A 22738-nucleotide genomic window follows, 5' to 3' on the forward strand; every position below is an offset into this window, starting at 1 on the left:
CCCACTCGGATTCAATCCGGCCACATCGGTCCCGATCCGGGGACCAACGGAATGGCCATTTTCTAAATTGATTCAAAATAGGTCGTGCGACACCTCAAACTTCATGATTTTACAAAGCAATAATGGGAATGATATTTTTAGGGTTCCTGGCCCACTCGGATCCATTCCGGCCACAATCCGGAGGTCCTACGGAATGGCCATTTTCTAAATTGATTCAAAATAGGTCGTGCGACACCTCAAACTTCATGATTTTACAAAGCAATAATGGAAATTATATGTTTAGGGTTCCTGGCCCACTCGAATTCAATCCGGCCAAATCAGTCCCAATCCGGGGACCAACGAAATGGCTATTTCCTAAATTGATTCAAAATAGGTCGTGCGACACCTCAAACTTCATGATTTTACAAAGCAATGATGGGAATGATATTTTTGGGGTTCCTTGTCCACTCGGATTCAATCCGGCCAAGTCAGTCACAATCCGAGGACCAACGGAATGGCCATTTTCAAAATTGATTCAAAATAGGTCGTGCGACACCTCAAACTTCATGATTTTACAAAGCAATAATGGGAATGATATTTTTAGGGTTCCTGGCCCACTCGAATCCATTCCGGCCACAATCCGGAGGACCTACGGAATGGCCATTTTCTAAATTGATTCAAAATAGGTCGTGCGACACCTCAAACTTCATGATTTCATAAAGCAATGATGAGAATGATATTTTTAGGGTTCCTGGCCCACTAGGATTCAATCCGACCACATCGGTCACAATCCAGGGACCCAGGAATTCCACCGAAAATTTATACAGAAATTATACCGTAAATGAAATCAACAATGGAATTTTCGGAGGAATTCCTAGATTAATTCCCAAAGAAATCCTGATAGAATTCCGGTGGAAGCTTCTAGTTTTTTACTGGGACATCCTCCAGGAGTTTTTCTGAAAATTTAAGTTCCTCCGGGAATTCCACCGGCAGTTCCTCAAAGAGTTCCTGCAGGATTTTCTCCGAGAATTATTCCGGTAGTTCTATCGGCAGATCCTACGTGAGTTCCTCTTCCGGGAATTTCTTCAGAATTTCCTCCGGGAATTCATTCAAGCTTTCTTTATGGAATTCATTTAAGCTTTATCAGGAATTTATATAGAAAATCCTCCAGAAGCTCCACCGAGAATTTCTCTGGGAGCTCCTGAAGGTAATCTCCGGGAGGTCCTCTGATGATGATGATGATCCAGCTCAGCTACATACCCCTAGAAGGGTTTCAGCTAGACGAGATTTGTGTATAAGATGAATTATCCAAGAATTTTTTCGAGCATTCTTCTGGTAGTTTCACTATCAGTTCCTTCGAGGGTTCATTTGAAAATTCTCCCGGGAGTTTTTTCAGAAATTCCTCCGGAAGTTATTTAAAGAATGCCTCCGGCAGTTCCACCAGTAGTTGTTCCAGGAAATCATGCCGGCTTTTTTCAGGAAATCATTTAGTCCTTCTTCAGAAATTTAGCTGGAAATTCCTCCCAAAGTTCTTCCAATAGTTTCTCTGGGAGTCCCTCTAGGAATTCTGCTAGGAGTTCCTCCTGAAATTCCTCCTGAAATTCCTCCTGAAATTCCTCCGGGAGCTCTTTTGGCAGTTACTACGTTACGGCAGTTACAGATCCTGGAAGAATTTCTGGAGGAATTTCCGGAGAAATTATCAGAGGATTTTTCGGAGGAGCTTCCGGTGGAACTTCTGAAGGAATTTATTAAAGAATTACAGGAAGAATTTCTAGAATAACTCTCGTAGGAACTCTTGGATGAACTCCCAAATGAACTTCCGTAAGAATTCCAGGAGGAACTCCTGGAAGAGCTCTCAAAAGATCTCGCAGAGCAACTCCCAGAGAAATTCTCCGAGGATGTTCTGGAGGATTTTGTAGATAAATTCTATAAAAAAAAAGCCTGAATGAATTCCCGGAGGAGCTACTGCTGGAACTCCCGGAGAAATTTTCAGAGGAACAGTCGTTGGAATACCCGGAGTTGAATTTCTAGAGGAACTTCTGAAATCCCATTTCTCGTGAAATTCCTGCCATATATCCTCCTGGATTTCCCTGTGAAGTTCTTGGAGGGATTCCCAGAGGAACTCTTGAAAAAACTCCTGGAGGAGGTCCCACAAGCACTTCAGGAAGAATTCTCACAAGGAAGTCCTGAACTAATTCTTGGAGAAGTTCATGAAGGAATTTCTGGATAAATATCTGAAGGAATTCCCTGAAAAATACCAAGAGAAATTATTGCAGAAATTCCCAGATGAAATGCTGAAGAAATTACCGGATGAATTCCCGGAGATAGTTCTGATGAAATACTTGGAAGAACTCTTGAAAGATATCTTGGAGGAACTCTTAAATTAATATCCGAATGAAATTCTGGAGTGAATGGAAAGCATTCCAGGATAATTCCGCGGAAAAATTTCGGAAGAAATTCCTGAAGGAATTCCTGGAGAAGTACCTAAAGTAATTCCCGGGAAAATATCTGGAAGAATTTCCGAGGAAATATATGGACGAATTCTTGGATAAATTTCTAAAGAAATTGTTAGATGAATTCTTGAAGGATATTCTGAAGTAACAGCGGAAAGAATTCCAGAATGAAATCCTAGAGGATTTCGCTATTAAATTTATGGAGGTACTACCGGAAAAACTCCTGAAAGTTATCCTGGAGGAATTAAAGGAAGAGTTCCTGGAGGAATGCCCGGAGAAGTGCCTAGAAGAATTTCCGAAGGAATTTCTTATAGATTTACAAGTGAAATTGTGGAGCGAAATCGGAGGATTTTCGTCATAAATTTCTGAAGAAACTTCTAGCGGAATTTTGGAAGAAAATTTCGTTTGTATTCTTGAAGGAACTCTCGAATGTATTCCTGAAGGAAATGCCGGAGGTTTTTTTCTGGAAGAATAGCCAAAGAAATGTCTAGAAGGAAAAATTGGAGAAGAAAAGAAATCTTCAAGGAATTTCCTCATGAATTTCCTAAAAAACAAATTTAGTGAGGGGTTTCTAGATAAAGAGAAATAACAATTACATGAGAAAGATTTTCGAACGATTTTCAGAGGAATTTGTGGATTACTTTCCGGAGGAATTTAGAAGTTCCCAGGGGAGCTTCTAGAAGGATTTCAAGGAGAATTCTTGAGCCCGAAACTTTTCGAGTTGTTTTGCCCCAACCTGCCCACTCTGGCTACGCCCTTGTATCATTCCCATCATTGCTTTGTAAAATCATGAAGTTTGAGGTGTCACATGACCTATTTTGAATTAATTTAGAAAATGGCCATCCCGTAGGTCCCCGGATTGTGACCGATGTGGCCAGATTGAATCCGAGTGGGCCAGGAACCCTAAAAATATCATTCCCATCATTGCTTTGTGAAATCATGAAGTTTGAGGTGTCGCACGACCTATTTTGAATCAATTTACAATATGGCCATTCCATAGGTCCTCCGGATTGTGACCGGAATGGATCCGAGTGGGCCAGGAACCCTAAAAATATCATTCTCATCATTGCTATGTAAAATCATGAAGTTTGAGGTGTCGCACGACCTATTTTGAATCAATTTAGAAAATGGCCATTCTGTTGGTCCCCGGATTGTGACCGATGTGGCCGGATTGAATCCGAGTAGGTCAGAAACCCTAAAAATATCATTCCCATCATTGCTTTGAAAATCATGAAGTTTGAGGTGTCGCACGACCTATTTTGAATCAATTTAGAAAATGGCCATTCTGTTGGTCCCCAGATTGTGACCGATGTGGTGTCGCAGGACCTATTTTGAATCAATTTAGATAAGGCCATTCCGTTGGTCCCCGGATTGTGACCGATGTGGCCGGATTGAATCCGAGTGGGTCAGGAACCCTAAAAATATCATTCCTATAATTGCTTTGTAAAATCATGAAGTTTGAGGTGTCGCACGACCTATTTTGCATCAATTTAGAAAATGGCCATTCCGTAGGTCCCCGGATTGTGGCCGGAATGGATCCGAGTGGACCAGGAATCATAAAAATATCATTTTCATCATTGCTTTATAAAATCATGAAGTTTGAGGTGTCGCACGACCTATTTTGAATTAATTTAGAAAATGGCCATTCCGTAGGTCCCCGGATATTGACCGATGTGGCGAGATTAAATCCGAGTGAGCCAGGAACCTTAAAAATATCATTCCCATCATTGCTTTGTGAAATCATGAAGTTTGAGGTGTCGCACGACCTATTTTGAATTAATTTACAAAATGGCCATTTCATAGGTCCTCCGGATTGTGACCGGAATGGATCAGAGTTGGCCAGGAACCCTAAAAATATCATTCTCATCATTGCTATGTGAAATCATGAAGTTTGAGGTGTCGCACGACCTATTTTGAATCAATTTACAATATGGCCATTCCATAGGTCCTCCGGATTGTGACCGGAATGGATCAGAGTTGGCCAGGAACCCTAAAAATATCATTCTCATCATTGCTATGTAAAATCATGAAGTTTGAGGTGTCGCACGACCTATTTTGAATCAATTTTGAAAATGGCCAATCCGTTGGTTTCCGGATTGTGACCGATGTGGCCGGATTGTATCCAAGTGGGCCAGGAACCCCAAAAATATCATTAGCATCATTGCTTTGTAAAATCATGAAGTTTGAGGTGTCGCACGACCTATTTTGAATCAATTTAGGAAATGGCCATTCCGTTGGTCCCCGGATTGTGACCGATGTGGCCGGATTGAATCCGAGTGGGTCAGGAACCCTAAAAATATCATTCCCATCATTGCTTTGTAAAATCATGAAGTTTGAGGTGTCGCACGACCTATTTTGCATCAATTTAGAAAATGGCCATTCCGTAGGTCCTCCGGATTGTGGCCGGAATGGATCCGAGTGGACCAGGAACCATAAAAATATCCTTTTCATCATTGCTTTATAAAATCATGAAGTTTGAGGTGTCGCACGACCTATTTTGCATCAATTTAGAAAATGGCCATTCCGTAGGTCCCCGGATATTGTGGCCGATGTGGCCAGATTGAATCCGAGTGAGCCAGGAACCTTAAAAATATCATTCCCATCATTGCTTTGTGAAATCATGAAGTTTGAGGTGTCGCACGACCTATTTTGAATCAATTTACAATATGGCCATTCCATAGGTCCTCCGGATTGTGACCGGAATGGATCAGAGTTGGCCAGGAACCCTAAAAATATCATTCTCATCATTGCTATGTGAAATCATGAAGTTTGAGGTGTCGCACGACCTATTTTGAATCAATTTACAATATGGCCATTCCATAGGTCCTCCGGATTGTGACCGGAATGGATCCGAGTGGGCCAGGAACCCTAAAAATATCATTCTCATCATTGCTATGTAAAATCATGAAGTTTGAGGTGTCCCACGACCTATTTTGAATCAATTTAGAAAATGGCCATTCTGTTGGCCCCGGATTGTGACAGATGTGGCCGGATTGAATCCGAGTGGGTCAGGAACCCTAAAAATATCATTCCCATCATTGCTTTGTAAAATCATGAAGTTTGAGGTGTCGCACGACCTATTTTGTATCAATTTAGAAAATGGCCATTCCGTAGGTTCTCCGAATTGTGGCCGTACTGAATCCGAGTGGACCAGGAACCCTAAAAATATCATTTTCATCATTGCTTTATAAAATCATGAAGTTTGAGGTGTCGCACGACCTATTTTGAATCAATTTAGAAAATGGCCATTCCGTAGGTCCCCGGACTGTGACCAATGTGGCCAGATTGAGTCCGAGTGGGCCAGGAACCCTAAAAATTTAATTCCCATCATTGCTTTGTGAAATCATAAAATTTGAGGTGTCGCACGACCTGTTTTGACTTAGATTTGTAAATGGCCGCTTATTCCGGGGACAACTAACCCCAACGGAATCTGGAATATTTCTGGAACCGTTCTGTGGATAGCCTCGAAACTAGTATAAATCAAAAATTGGAATCCATCCGGATGGAATGCAACTTGTTGCGAAAGAATCGGTCAAGAAATGCAGTTTTTACAGCAGTTTGGATTTTTGAAAGCCCTTGAAAACAGACGTTGGGGACGGAAAGGTTTAAAGGGGCTTCTTGCAAAAATTTTTGGAGTATTTTGTGAAAAAGTTTTTAGGATGAGTTAAAGGAGTTTTAGGAAAAAAGTCGGAAGAATTCTCGAAGAAATTTCTGAAGAATTTCATGGTGAATTCCAGAAAGAAATAATAAACGATTTTCTAGCAAAACTATTGGCGGAGTTTTAGGGAAATGTCTGAAAAATTATCCGGTTTTATTTCTGGAGGAGATTTTGGAAGAATTTCTGGAGGAATGCGAGCAAGATCTTCTGAAGCCGGTAGCTATTGAATTTCCATTGTAATTTTTGAGACAATTCCAAAAATTTCACGAAAGAATAGTTTAAGTGAGCTTGAATGAGAAACCAGTTTAGAGCAATTCCATGTGAATTTAGGCCGGAACTCTGAACAAATGTCTGAAATGTTTTGGAAGTAATTTCGGAAGATTTCTCGAAGTAATTTAGGAAGAATTATGAGAAGGCCTGGTCAATTACCGCCAATGTCGGAAGAAAGAATAACGAAAATGGAATCTGTAACTTGCGCCTATGACGGCGTCCGTACGCCTGCGGAGTGGACGTCCTCACGTCCTCCTAACTAGCTCTCTTTGCTATTTTGGGGTTCTCAGGGTCGGCTAGACACTTGCTCAGGGGAACACACGAACCTTATCTCAACCACCGAAGTGGACGTAACAAAGAGTAGTCGACGTACATGCGGGAAATTGAGAGAAAAAGATGTGGTACGTTTTATAACATTTTCTATTATTTTCAGGTTCGATTTAGAGTTAGGAATTGGAAGAATATATAATAGGAATTCCCAGGTTAATTCTTGAAGGAATTCACATCAGAATATTAGAAATATCCGAAGGGATTCCTGGAGGAGCTTCCAGAAGAATTTTTATACGAAATTCTGAAGGAATATCTGAAGGACCTTACGGATGAATATCTGAAGAACCCACCACCGCCGATAAAATTTCAATCGGCGGCGCACAGGTCTAGCTAAAAGAGCAAGCTAACTTGTTCAGGTTGCAATAGAACCAGGACTAAAAATGTCGAAACCGAAGCTAAGTCGATGAAAAACCATCTCTGTTGAACTGGGAGAAATGTGATCCTTAACCAAGACCAGTTTCACACTTTTTTACTGCCCCGATACGCACATAAGTCCCATGTCGCTTTTTGATGCTTTTGATTTTCTTTAAGAAATTAGCCTAAAACTGTGTTCTGTTTGAAACAATTGATAAAATAATGGGTTTCGTTCTCACGTCCATTGATACAGGTAGCATTGGACCCAGATGACCCAGATCGGATCATTTTTACGTTGCGTTGAAACGGAGTACTTCGTAGATTGCATACTGATAGCTGTCATGTATATTCTTTAGCTTTCATACCCCAACTGCTTATGGGTTACTATTTGGGATTTAATAGCAACCCAGTTAGAGGTCCAAAGTGATAAAGCATTAAAGCTACCATTGCTGGCCACGCCCATCTTCTCCGTTACTAGGAAAGGGAGGAAATGATGATATGACATCTACTTAGCGAGAGGCCAGCGACTCACCGACGCCCTCATAGATGTCAAGGAGTTGGATGGTTGGTAGGGGATATAGTTTAGGAATATCATCATAAGCAAATGATATAATAAGTTTGAACATACGTTGGGAGTGACCATGCTAAGAAAATTATATCACTCCATTGATGGTTTTCCTGGGATGGGACAAAGCTATTAAACTTGCCCTGGCTAAATAGCCTAGGTTTAAGCGCCATTGTTCGCTCTCTGAAACGAGAAAGAAAAGAAAATATATTAAATGCCCCTTCCCCCCTTATTTATTTTTTTTCCAATTGAGACCCCTTAAGTAATTTTTTAAAATAAATTTCTTCTCAATTTAAAGTGTTGATTAAAGAAGTGTGACAGATTGAGGCTTTATGTGCAACATTACTCAAATTTGATTTGATTCCACCTATATATGTATTGATTCATACATATTTTGCACGCACTTCACGAAAAAAAACGGGTGTAAATGAAACGAAACGGGTGAAGGTTAGTTTGTAAATTGGTGTGAATGTAGCGTGAAATGTAAGACTGAGTAATGCATAAAGCCTGTCCACGTTAAATTTCGGACACCCATCATCCAATGCTATTTTTTTAAAATTTTCACAGACTACTGAGAAGCTTAATTTACATGACAACTGAATCTCACTGCTTTATGTGATTCTTCGAGCATGTTTTCATTCTTGGCAAAGTGATAAAATGGCTACAAATCAATTGGACATTGTCTCTGTGTCCGAAATTTAACGTGGACAGGCTTTACATGCATACAACATCGCAATGCATCAAAACGGAATGTTTTAGTTATACATTAATAGCATGAAATGAGCTCACCAAATAATAAAATGATCCTCCAGTTGTGGATTCCAGAGGCCTATTCAATTGGACGTTCAAGCGGCTTAAGGGGGAACATCATACTCAGGAAACAGTTGAACCACGCACCGACCATTTCCGATAGCTTCCTGATCTTCGTCTAAATTTGATTGGTGTTTGGCCCGACCACAAATGGGAGCGAGATACCGAAAAAAACTGGCTCGGAAACCACAACTTAGAGGATAATTCCCATATTTTCACTACACCCGCGAAAGTGGTTCGAGTTCGAACCATCGACCCAGATCGGATCATTTTTAGTGCACAAATCCTTCATCTCTATACCAGACACTAGTCTATCCGATGTACCGACAAGCTTTCCATTAAACTAAGGAGTATAGGGGTAACGGCTCAAACCTTGGCCCATTATGCTGCGGTTGAGCACATTTATCGTTATAAATCTTCATATATTGCATTTCCAACCAGAATTATTCCACCAGCCAGCTTGCTTACATTTGGTTTTGACGCCAAATAGCAAAAAACGACAATGAATGTCCGCAATATCTCATTTAAACCAGCGAAAGTCTCGAGAGAAATGGACAAAAGGTCGGCATCCTTGTCCCTATCAGGTGGATAATTTTTCAGCCCACTTGGGACGAGTGAGTGTTGATTTCGAACTTACGAGAGATAAAGATGGGTTGCTGTTTATAGTACCAGTCATTTTGCTTGCGTTAAACAAAGGCAGCATGCAAACAAATAGAGAAAATCAAATCATCTTATAAAATACTACCACACTGACTGTGAGAGTGCATTTCAGATTCCCCCAATAGCACGCTTACCAAGGACATGCTAACGAAAATACTATTATATGAATCATTTATTTCCCAAATATTTACCATATTTGCAAGTGTAGAAGTTTAAAAAAATGAAGACTGTATTAAAAACTGCACTTGCAAAAAGGCTACATGTTCTAGCCCTCATGTTGTACCTTCAAACAAATTGCATACGTTAATTATTGGCTGCCGCATAATTTTGAGATTTACTGCTAGTTGAAACCATGGCAGTTGTGTTGCTCTCGCTCTTGCGATACTCTCCAAGAAACTTTTTTCCAAAACGTAAACAACGCTTTAGGTGGGGATGATGCATAACGCACTACTAAAGAAAGCCAATTGTAAAACTTATTCTAGGCAATTCCTTGCTTTGTACTGTGCATAAAAAGTTATAACTGTGCCAACTTCCTGATATTATTACACAATTATTCATAAATAAAATTATTGGATGCTTGTTTTTAACTCTGCATGCATTGAAGTTTTATGATTGGTACGTGCGTTTGATTCCACTCCTCTCTATATCGATCAGCTGTTGAGAATCCTCTCAAAACTCTCACGTGTTTCAACTTCCCGAATTGAAAGAATACTTTTTCGGTTTCATTTTACAGATCAAAATACTTTTTACAAGCAATAATAAATCTAAATTATGATGAAGGTATTTGTCAAGTAATTTGGCTTGAAACTAATGAAACGTACGATCCATTGAATCTTTCCATTATTAAATGAGAAAATGTTTGTAGGATTCGTGCGACAGATGATAAAACTAAATATTCTTACACTAATTGAATCATTTATTTGCGAAATTATGAAGAAAATGGTGTATCGAACCACGAAAGGTTGATGCTTGAATCGCTTTTGCTTGAATCGTGTTTGGAAGCCATAAGGTAGGCAATTATTTTTGGTATGTTCTGCGAATGAAAGCGATTATATCGTGATTCGACCGCTAAGTGGATTAACCTGTTTTAACAAAAAATTCTTAGCAACCTAATCGCAAGCATCGGATATTCTATCTGCAGCTTTCGGTTATTTTCTCCAGTACGGGTTATTGGTGAGAATGTTTTGATTTTAGAGTTTCACCTATACTAACGTAGTGCTACAAATCGAAAGCGCATGCCACCATTTGGCTACGGGTGCCTCCAGTATTGTCCAAAAAAGTTTTGGTTAATTATATCGCTATACTAATGGAAATTGTGAAATAAAAATGATAGCTGACATAGTGTGGTTGTTATCCATTCATCTGATGTGCGAAAGCAGGTATGTCCATTCAGAAAACTCTTTTATTGGGCAAAAGAAATGAACTCTAGCACAGCCTGCCTGCATAAGTCAACGAAACATGGCTGCTTAAAAACCGAGTCAAAGTGATTTTTCATGCAAGTTAATTGCTTTTAATAATTTAAGAAGTGTATAAATCTAGAGTTATGAAGCAGATATATGTTTGATACACTTTTCTAAAGAAGCAGTGGTTAATATCTCCCTACAAATCGACGTATTATCGCTGAAATATTGATTAATTTGCGTGATGAGCCAATGTTACATCCAGGGCCAACATTACCGCCGGTTACCCTATCCAAAGAATTTGAAGCCACAGCAGTCCGAATATTTGCATGGGTAGCAAACCCGTACTTGGTGGACAACCTTTGTATATTGCCAAACGAAACTAAATCGATAATGACGAGAACGTCGACCCACAAGAAGGAATTTAGAACCCATTCATAAATCGTGATATATGCAAGAAAGTTTCTCAGAATAATAATGAAAGGTAGGAAATTTGAATACTAAACTCGTATCCTATCCTCGAATATATCCTCATTTCTACTCACTTTGCATTAAGCCCTTCGATCTCTTCGGATTGCTCGGCCAGCGATGATTCCAAATCCAGATACGCTCCGTAGTCACCGTCTTTGTACACTTGTAGTGCTGCATCGTCCAACTGAAACGAATGAAACAGAGCAAAGAAAAATCATGAATAACAAAGAACCACAAGAATGCTAAAATACGATGCAGATTTAGCACAGATTTATCAAAATCTAAAGAAGAAATGCCAACATACGATATTTAGCCTAAGAGACTAACGTAAAATAAAACAAAGTAAAAATAAGAACGAAAGACTCGACTCAGCTGAAATTATGCAATCGCTACAAACATAAACAAAATGTGAAATAAAATAAAAGCCGTTGAAGTTGAACGACCTTCACCGGCGAGTGCCTCCTTCTAGCTCTGGTCCACCAGGTGGAGTTTAACGTCCCTTTTGTCCTCACTACCGCACCGCAGCTCGATCCGATTCGATGGGATGGTCTGCAAACTAATCTCCAATTAAATGCATTTAATTCCGTTTTTCGTTGTCTTGCTCCATGTCGGTCGCCGGGCAGTGCTATAAAATGAATTTCCTTCTAACGTGCGCAATAAAAAAAAGTACATTCTCCTCTGTTCTGCGGCGTGCTGATCCAATAGGTCCGATCTGCACCTGAAGCTAGAATAATCGCTAGGAAAAAAGGGCACCATTTTCCCAGCCACCAACGTGTTTCTTTTACTGTTTAGGTTCTTCACACCGGGGCGAGGATCGTTTCCGAGCATTATTCCGTATTTCAATGTGCAATTCCTACCTTACACCATCGGTGCGCTGGACACTAATTGTGTGAGAAGACTGTGTCAAGAGGTGGGGAGTTTTCAGCCAATTTCGCTTTGGATCCACCTTTGGGATTCGTAGTGCCCCGTATGAGAAGCTACGCGAACCTCTCCGGCTAGGCAACGCCACTAAAAAGAACGAAATAAAAACTGCTCCAATGATTTCCAACAACGACACCTTTTTCAGTTAATGAGCCACCATCTCCTCTGATTGCTGAGAGGAGCAGTCCGTGGGCGAAAATAAGACTCCAACAGACCTGCCAACTCCTTGGTCCCCAACCAACATAGCGAACGTCAATTAGAAGCAACACCAACGAATACCTCCCAACCGAAAAGCAACGTGTGGTGGCTATGGGAAGAAAGCGTTTAATTGTCCCACGGTTTTGTTGTAGTTTACATGATCTCTCGTGGAATAACTTGAACTCGAGAACGTTATGCGTCAGTGCCGTTCGTTGCTAGACAATAAAAGTGCACGAGCTTGGTTTGGGTCTTTCCTGGGAAGAAGATCCAGACCGAAAATGTCGAAGGGTAATCAGTACAGTACATAAGCGGCCGGGACATTAGAGTTCAAGAACGTGGGTAATGTGTTTTTGCTTCGAACTGGGATGAACTCTACGTCGCGTCTCCAGTCTCCACAGTTCCAAGTGTTGTACGTAGATGTTGTTACAAATGGTATACAATATGAAATAAATTCCATAACAATTCACGATGAACCTACAAATTATAAGGAATAACACAAATTTATGTTTAGTAATAATGAAGCCTTTCTCGTTCATAGTGAAGAACAGTAAAAACGAGCAAATAAGATGAAAAATATTTTAAAAAAACACTACGACAACGATCCAGTTTGATTATTGAATATTAAGGAACCCTATCCATTAAACTAAAAAGCTGCTTATTATCTTCAGAGGAAGAAACACTTTAAACTTCGTTTGCCACTACCAGTCAGTATTCATCAAATTGCTTTCACCCACTATTGGATCAATATAAAACCAAACAAAAAATGATTTTCAATTCTTTCCTGAAGGTTATGCCCATCGTCTTCTCATTTTACTGGTTTCATCAATTGCTTCTTCCTTTCTCAGCTGCTGCTCGACTAAAAGAATACCGTTTCGACTCGAAGTCCGGACACCTAAGCACTGCTAAATCTTCAGTTCAATATTACAAACGGAATTAAGTACTTGACACTGAGTGATAACACACACTCTCAAGATTAACTTATCAAATTTGCTGTAGTGTACTGAAAATGACATTTTGTATGCACGAAATAGCTAATATAATCGAAAACATTGAACATCGCTTGCTTCGAAGTCCGGACACAGTATAAGGGATGCTTCAAATTCCGGACACTTTTGCTTCGAATTTCCGGACACTTCGAGTTTGGCTATATTGATTATTAAATAGCCAATTAAATCCGTTCAAAGACAACTATGATACAGCATTCATATTTCTCGATTAATATAAATCTGTAAGGTAAGGTTTCTATACAAATTTATGGAAATCTGGCATCCCCCGGTTGTGTGTACCATCCGAAGTTTCTGCTCCGAGATTGACCAGGGCTACCAAAAACAGTATTTGAAACCAAGCGGGAGCATTTAACTGCAATATACAACATTAGGAATCTAATAATTTCATACAATTTCCTCCCTCTTCTCTTTCAAGGTAGAACGACGTGTCTGTGAGTAATGAAATATTTTCTTCAATACTACCTCTCAAATTCAACGTGGGTAAGCTGCAATTAGTGGTATTTATGTGTCTTTTGAAATCCGTTTCAGTTTGCTTTTAGAAATCAAGGATTGAAAGGAGCGATTGAAATAATGAGTTCATGCGGATTGATAAATCCTGGAGTGTCCGAAAAATGTTGATTTTTTATTTGACGAGAGTCGTTCACAACGTGTCTTTTTATACAATTCTGTTAAAAAAGCTAGTTTTACGAACTTATTTTTTTCTACAAAAATGTGAATGGTTAAAAAAAATACATTTGAAGACAACCTTTACTAGAAACTGTAGGTAAGTTTTGCTACTTGTGTACAATTAATAAAGTGATACCATTTACAATATGTGTATAAGTATATATCGATAAGCTGAGAGCAAGCAATGTTCCTTTTGGGGTGTAGCAACTCAAATCAAATGAAATTGTAACTATGATTGCTCATTACGAATCATGTGATTCTAATTAACTTAACTGATGAACAGTTATTTAACATCATCTCAGCATGTCCGGAAATCGAAGCAATTGTAAAAACTTGCCTCGAAGTCCGGACACAAAGAAAATGTAATAAAAATTAAAAAGCTATGATATCCCAAGCAATGTCTCTAATTCATGACAAAGAGTGCTGCCATACTATGTTAATAAATTACTAATACCCCTTGCAAATGATAGAATATAGAAAATATGAGCTTAGTTTTTCTAATGTTGAGTCTTAAGCTGCATTCTAAGAAAAACGAAATTCACCGTTGATTATGACATGCTTTCAACTTTTACCTCTAATTTTCAAGTTTTTACCACAAATCACGGATTACTTACATTTGTTAAAATGGTTTCAAGTCCAAGAATCGTTCCCTGCATTGATAACCCAAGAAATACTTGTTGAGATGGTAAATAAAGTCAAATAACAATTAAGTGTCCGGCTTTCGAAGCGTCCGGCAATTCGAAGCAAAACGGTACACAACCCCTATTTTACAGAGAAGCCACAAAAAAGCATCCGTCATTCACACAGATTGGAGAATCCGTTTGTAAGGGCTGCTTTGCTTTTTTTTTTGGCATATTCAAAAGGGATCAATTTATTACGGCTCAACGCTCCGCAAAACGATCCAATCAACTAGAGCGCCATCATTATCATCATTGTCGCCGTTATTCGACACGACAATGCGGCTGCCGAACTAAATCTACGGTAAATCATTTTCGATGTTCTATGGGTGTAACATTCTTATTCGTAAATAATTTGCCATTGTTTTTGCGAAAGAAGAAAGGAAATGCACTAATGAAACCAAATTACTCAAATCAATCCATATTAGATTGTTTTATTCGAAAGCTAAAAAGTTTGTGAAAAAGGAAACTTTGACTTGGATAGAGAAAAACTTTTGAGAAATTTGAACACATATTCTGTTGATATTGCCTTCGGGCCGTGTGGTAAAATGCGCGGCTACAAACCAAGACCATTCTGTAGGTGGCTAGGTTCGATTCTCGTTCCGGGAATCCGAATCCCGGTCTAAGAAATTTTCGGGTTGGATTTTTTTCATCTTCCGCGATGCTAATAGCTGTTAAACATTTTATTCTACTGTAAAACATTCAAGAGTCGATGTTCTACAGCTCGATACTGACAGATGGAAACTGTGATGGCCCCTCCAAAGAACATCCAGAGGCTCTATGTTCCTCATCTCGAAATTTCCATGACTGAATTGTCTCTTTAATATGGACTTTTGGAGGGTTATCAGTACTAATTCCAAATTCGTTCCGTGGTGTTTATGAAAGGTAGTGAAGTTTTCTGCATTATTCTCAAAAAGTTGTTCAACTAACCATGACCCCCTTTTCCAGTGTTTACAAGCTGACCAGGACTGAATTCAACTTCTGTAGCTAGATTCAATTAATCGAAATTGTGGAGCTTAATCGATAACGTCAAACCCACTCCCTTTTTCATTGTTGTGTCATATTGTGGAAATTTACCAACAATTTACCTCTCTTCATCAACGCGTGACCTCTTTTACCAAATATGCGATTATTGATCAAATCTAATAAACTAACATGGTCGGATACTGAAGGCAGCAGTTCTCAGCCGTTTTTTTTTGCTGTAAATAAAAATAAGCGCATAAACATAAATGAAACATAGACCTGAAAACTATATAAGGCTATATAAGGGATATAAGGCTCTCCATAAAGTTGGCTGAAATTTTCATTACTTCGTAAGATTATAGATCTAGTTTCCTACAAGAATTTATTGACTATTGCAGCCTTCCGAGCCTCTTAAAACGATACTTGCAAGCCTAATAAGAAGCCTTCCGATCCTCTTGACTACAAGCCTCTTGTAAGAAAACTTCCGTGCCACTGGAATGGAGGCATCCGAGCGTCTTGAAAAGGGGCTTTCGAACCACTTGAAAGAAGGCTTCCTATCCTCTTGGAAGGAAGCTTCTGAGTCTCAACAGATCAAAAGGACAAAACGTCGAATGAACAAATTAAAAAAAATCAGTGCGATCTACCTGATCGAAACAAAATGTTGAATAACATGTTAAGAATATGATTCCGAACCAAAATCTTGAGTCTAAAAGGCCCGGATGCCACCATTTGAGAGGCATGAAGGATTTTTTTCCGAAAAACTCAGTTGCTTCTTTGCAAGAGGATTGGAAGCATTCTGAGTTCCTTGAAAAGAAGCTTCCGGACCTCTTGAAAGGAGACTTCCGGGCCTCTTGAAAGGAGGCTTCCGGGCCTCTTGAAAGAAGACTCCTTTCAAGAGGCCCACTGTTCTGCTCGTACGGATCCCAGAATTCAGAATACATGTTGTGATGTGATGTGGTCCTCCTATCCGAAGTTATTCCGGTGGGTCACCGGGTCAGATGCAGTAAATTTGACCACAACTTCCTTTTTTGGCTCTATAAGTCCAACAAAATGTTGCTTTTTTAGTCTCAATTCATATCATTTCGGTGGATTTGTATGTGTATGTATGTATGTATTATGTCAGAGCCAAAAATCATGGTGACACCTGTTCCAGAAATGGCCAACAACGGGGTTTCTTCGAACTGACCCTCCGAGAACCGGCCCAAAATGGACAGTTCAAAATTTTTGCTCCATACTAGCAGTATGGGTATCAAACTCCAGCATTTTGGAAGACTAGTGGAATTATGACAGGGGCCCTCCTTAGCCGTGCGATAGGACGCGCTGCTACAAAGCAAGACCATGCTGAGGGTGGCTGGGTTCGATTCCCGGTGCCGGTCTAGACAATTTTCGGATTGGAAATTGTCTCGACTTTCCTGGGCATAAAAGTATCATCGTGTTAGTCTCATGATATACGAATGCAAAATGGTAACTTGGCTTAGAAACCTCGCAGTTAATAACTGTGGAAGTGCTTAATGAACACTAAGCTGCGAGGCGGCTCTGTCCCAGTGTGGGGATGTAATGCCAATAAGAAGAAGAAGAAGAAGTGGAATTGTGACATCCAGATATGATTCTGAGGATATTGGCCACACTGGGGCCAGTTCCGAGGCCCTTGAGGAAGCCTCCAGGGGCACCAAAATCGGCCATTTTCAAAATATCACAAACTATGGCAATATGGATATCAAACTGCAGCATTTTGCAAGACGAGTGGAAATATGACATTGGCCACCTTGGAGCCAGTTCCGAGTCCCAAAATCGGCCAATTTCAAAATATTACAAACTATGACAATATGGTTCTCAAACTTCAGCATTTTGAAAGACGAGTAAGATTATGACACCCAAATTTGATATTGGCCACCCTGGGACCAGTTCCGAGGCCCTTGGGGACGCTTCCCAGGGCACAAAAATTGGCCAATTTCCAAATATCATAAACTATGGCAATATGGGTATCAAACTTCAGCATTCTGAAAGACGAGTGGGATTAGGACATCCACACATGATATTGACCACCCTGGGATCAGTTCCGAAGCCCTTGGGGAATCCTCCGGAGGCACCAAAATTGGCCAATTTCAAAATATCACAAACTTTGGCAATATGGGTATCAAACTTCAGCATTTTGAATTGCAAGACGCAAAGAAGTGATAAATAAGGAGTGAGAAGTGAGACGTCTCACTTCTCACTCTTCATTTTTCTTTTCTTACTGTAAAAACTACTCATTGTCTCACTACTCATTTTGCGCTTCTCACTTTTGACAGCGAGAAGTGAGAAATGAGGAGTGAGAAGAGAGACATCTCACTTCTCATTCCCCATTACTCACTTCTCACTGTGAGACGTTTAGACGTTTAGTAGTGGGTAGTGAGACGTTTAACTACTCATTACGCGCTTCTCACTTTTTACAGTAAGAAGATAAAAATGAAGAGTGAGAAGTGAGACGTCTCTCTTCCCATTCCTAATTTCTCACTTTTTAAATGAACTGTTCGGTTAAATGACCTATTCGGTCAAATGACTCTTTCGACCTAATGACCCGTTCGGCCAAATGACCCTTTCGGCCAAATGACTAATTCAGCCAAACGACCCTTTCGGCCAAATGCTCTTTTCGGCCTAGAGTAGAGATGTCGTAAAATTCCGATTAATCGATTAGTAACTAATCGATTACTCTCGATCCTCGTCGATTACTGAATCGATTAATCGTTGGATAGTAATCGATACAAAATTAATCGATTATCACAACGATGAATCGATTAATCGAGGAAATCAATCCAATTGCGACATCCTTATGATGTCGTAAAATCCTTATTAATCGATTAGTAACTAATCGATTACACTCGATTCCTCTCGATTATTGAATCGATTAATCGTTTGGTAATAATCGATTCAAAATTAATCGATTATCACAACGATGAATCGATTAATCGAAGTAATCGATTAATTTGCGACATCTCTAGCCTAGAGGCATTCGGCCGAATGGGTTTCGGCCAAATGACCCTTCCCCCATAAAAATAGCCTCATCACATTCATCTGTCGATACACATACTTTGCTCGATTTAGCTTTCTCATTAGTTCTATTTGTTTCATATATTCGTTATACTTAAATTAAATGAATAACATTTGCGAAGCACTTCAATTTAATTTAATGCCTCATTGAATGTGTCGCTGTAATACCACCGACGGTGTCGGTGTAGGTGATTATTCTCCAGCTGCTGCTGAAGGCGCTAATTGAAAAAAAGTAATATGGTTTCCGATCACAGAGCATTAGTGATAGATCATAGATTAAATCATGGGTAATGAATAATAGTTTATGTAATCATTATTCATTAATCATAATCATACAAAAATATGATTTAATCATTAATCACTAATCGTTAATCACCGGGCAGCAGGGACTATGTCCAAGGGCTTGACGATCCCTCCCCAGGCCATCTGCGAGTTGTGGCGCCTGCCTAGGATGTGGTGGGGTTTGACAGTGGGTCATGTTAAACCTTTATTAAAAGCTGCATGTATCCGCAAGTAGGCTCCGCCAAAGCGACCGTGTGCCGCTCAAAGCGCACAAGCCCAAGTCCTGGTGTTAGGTGGGACGCTAAACAGCCCTGACACGACGGCCCTCCGACGAGACAGGAGGTTTGCGCAGGCCCAATAAGCCCCCTTTAAAACAACCATTACGAACGACATAGAAGATAATACGACTCGATACAATCGGCAACGACCTAGGCGACGAATAAAGGATCAAGATTGGAAGCCTGGCACATGGAACTGCAAGTCGCTAGGCTGCGACAGGTTGGTTGCGACAGGATAATCTACGATGAATTACATACCCGCAACTTCGACGTCAGACCGGACAGAAAGTGTGGAAAAGCGGGCATCGAGCGGCTACCTTCTACCAAAGCTGTGGCACCACCAACGAGCTGGGAACCGGCTTCATAGTGCTGGGAAAGATGCGCAAACGCGTGGTTGGGTGGCAGCCAATCAACGCAGAGTGTGCAAGCTGAGGATAAAAGGCCGTTTCTTCAACTATTGCATTATCAACGTGCACTGCCCACACGAAGGGAGACCCGACGACGAAAAAGAAGCGTTCTACGCACAGCTGGAGCAGACATACGATGGATGCTCACTGCGGGACGTCAAAATCGTCATCGGTGACATGAACGCACAGGTAGGAAGCGAGGAAATGTATAGACCGGTCATCGGACCGGATAGTCTGCATACCGTATCGAACGACAACGGCCAACGATATATCAACTTTGCAGCCTCCCGCGAAATGGTAGTCCGAAGCACTTTCTTCCCCCGCAAGAATCTCCACAAGGCCACATAGAAATCACCTAATCAAGAAACGGAAAACCAAATCGACCACGTTCTAATCGACGGTAAATTCTTCTCCGACATCACGAACGTACGCACTTACCGCAGTGCAAATATTAAATCCGACCACTACCTCGTTGCAGTATGTCTGCGCTCAAAACTCTCGACGGTGTACAACACGCGTCGGAGTCGTCCGCCGCGGCTTAACATTGAGCGGCTACAAGACGGTAGACTAGCCCAAGACTACGCAGCAGCTGGAAGTGGCACTCCCAACGAAGAGCAGCTAGGCGCAGCATCTCTCGATGGTGGATGGCTGGAGAGATATTCGATCCGCCATTGGAAGCACCGCAACCGCTGCATTAGGCACGGTGGCTCCGGATCAGAGAAACGACTGGTATGACGGCGAATGTGAACAGTTAGTTGAGGAGAAGAATGCAGCATGGGCGAGATTGCTGCAACACCGCACGAAGGCCAACGAGGCACGATACAAACAGGCGCGGAACAGACAAAACTCGATTTTCCGGAGGAAAAAGCGCCAGCAGGAAGATCGAGACCGTGAAGAGACGGAGAAACTGTACCGCTCTAATAACGCACGAAAGTTCTACAAGGTACTCTCCCAAATTTTATGGACACCACAGACCAGGTGTTCGCCATACGTCAGGTATTGCAGAAATGCCGCGAATACAACGTGCCCACACATCATCTATTTATCGACTTCAAAGCCGCATATGATACAATCGATCGGGACCAGCTATGGCAGCTAATGCACGAAAACGGATTTCCGGATAAACTGATACGGTTGATCAAGGCGACGATGGATACGGTGATGTGCGTAGTTCGAGTTTCAGGGGCATTCTCGAGTCCCTTCGAAACGCGTAGAGGGTTACGGCAAGGTGATAGTCTTTCGTGTCTGCTATTCAACATCGCTTTGGAGGGAGTAATACGAAGGGCAGGGATTGACACGAGTGGTTCGACTTTCACGAAGTCCGTCCAGTTATTTGGTTTCGCCGACGACATTGATATCATGGCACGTAACTTTGAGAGGATGGAAGAAGCCTACATCAGACTGAAAAGCGAAGCTAAACGGATTGGACTAGTCATCAATACGTCGTAGACGAAGTACATGATAGGAAGAGGCTCAAGAGAGGTCAATGTAAGCCACCCTCCACGAGTTTCTATCGGTGGTGACAAAATCGAGGTGGTTGAAGAATTCGTGTACTTGGGCTCACTGGTGACCGCCGATGACGATACCAGCAGAGAAATCCGAAGACGCATAGTGGCTGTAAATCGTACGTACTTTGGACTCCGCAAGGCGCTCCCATCTATAATCTACAAAACGCTTATCAGACCGGTAGTTCTCTACGGACACGAGACCTCGAAGATGCTCGTGGAGGACTAACGCGCACTGGGAGTTTTCGAAAGGAAAGTGCTGCGTACCATCTATGGTGGGATGCAGATGGCGGACGGTACGTGGAGGAGGCGAATGAACAACGAGTTGCATCAGCTGTTGGGAGAACCATCCAGTGTTACATTTGAACGCGTTCAGTTTGCGTTCAAAAATAATGAACTGAACCCGTTATCATAAAAACTGCACTCGCGTTCCGATCAAAAAACTGAACTCCAAGGAGGCCTTTGCCAGAACTCAATATGAATTCTATCATTCGCTCAAACGTTTGTCAGTTTGCTTACAGCACTGCTTCCAGTTTCATGTTCAATGAGCAGGTACCTATCTATCAATTCGAAACATATATCTAACCATTAATGTAAAAAATGATATTGACATTTCAATTTATAAATAGTTCAAGAACTTGATGAAACTTTATGTTACCTACATGTCAAGATGCAAGAAATTTTATGAAGAAAAAGCACGAGTAACATTTGGAATGCGATAACAAGATAGAAGAACACCACCGATTCTTCATATAACAAATAATTACTTTTCAAAACTAAGATGTACTGTTTTATTTACCCTAAATAAAGATTACTCATGTTCTTGATGATATCCAATAACATAGGGGCGGCTCTTTTGATTTAATCCTTTTCAAACAGACAATAAAAAATATTTTTTTGGTTTTCGTCTTTTAAATCTCATGCGTATTTCAGCTATAATGACTCGATTTTTAATATTAATAGGGCACTAATGATGTTCAAGAAGAGAAGCCAGATGAATACTATTCCGTTCAATTCCCGTAACTTTAGTAATGTAATTAACTGCTGATTAGTAATAGAGATCAAATGCGATAGTATCGGTAGTTTTCTAACAAATTCAACTTAATTTGATAGGTGATGAACAAGGCCTTACATGTATTTGTGATGATTTTTGAAAAACGTAGTACTTTAATTAGAACATTTAAACTTGTGAATATAATAGCTAAGGGTTAAAACATGCGACGTAACGATTCCATTTTACACTATATTGCTAAGAATAGTCCAACACTGGAATCAAGACTGGAATAGTAAATACAATCTGCAGGAAATCCGTTCTTAAACAAAATGTCGCTATTTACAGCTCTCCGCGTTCTATAATGGCTGCTTGCTGACTTTTGAAATCTATCGATCCATGCAAACAGAAATTAAATTAGAATTTTAAAAATTTATTTGCCAGTCGTTATTAGTGAAAGTATAATATGCTAGGTAACACGTCTCAAGAAACACTAAACAAATAGAATATGAAATTTTGCTGAAGAAACCATTCATTAATCATAATCGTTAATCACTGTCAAAAATAAATTTATTCGTTAATCATAATCATTAATCATTGTCAAAAATGAATATATTATTATTCATAATCTTTAATAATAGAGTTGAATGATTCAATCATAACAAATTTAATCATTCGTTGGAAGCTTTATTCATTAACGCTCTGTCCGATCATCAAACATATCTATGTAAATGCTCGCGTGCCAAAGCACACATATCAGCCGTCTTTGATAACATACGCACGTTTTTCATGACAATTAATGAATTTCAAAATACACAGCCCAACTCCTAATAAACCAGCCGGAAAATATGCAAAAGTTCATT

At 40.3% G+C, this 22738-nt stretch overlaps 1 protein-coding gene across 3 annotated transcripts in view; it reads right to left on the reverse strand.

Annotated features, from left to right (window-relative positions):
* Positions 1 to 22738, reverse strand: part of LOC134210994 (FH1/FH2 domain-containing protein 3) — a 492884-nt gene that overhangs the window by 177286 nt on the left and 292860 nt on the right. For all 3 annotated transcript variants that reach the window (XR_009978903.1, XM_062687493.1, XM_062687494.1), the window contains one exon: positions 11025 to 11134. Coding sequence is in view for 2 of the 3 variants with exons in the window: in XM_062687493.1 (XP_062543477.1) it covers positions 11025 to 11134 (110 nt within the window). In the remaining variant the exon portion in view is untranslated. The remainder of the gene's footprint in view (positions 1 to 11024; positions 11135 to 22738) is intronic.

The sequence above is a fragment of the Armigeres subalbatus genome, chromosome 2 (genome assembly GCF_024139115.2).
Source record: "Armigeres subalbatus isolate Guangzhou_Male chromosome 2, GZ_Asu_2, whole genome shotgun sequence".
NCBI lineage: Eukaryota > Metazoa > Arthropoda > Insecta > Diptera > Culicidae > Armigeres > Armigeres subalbatus.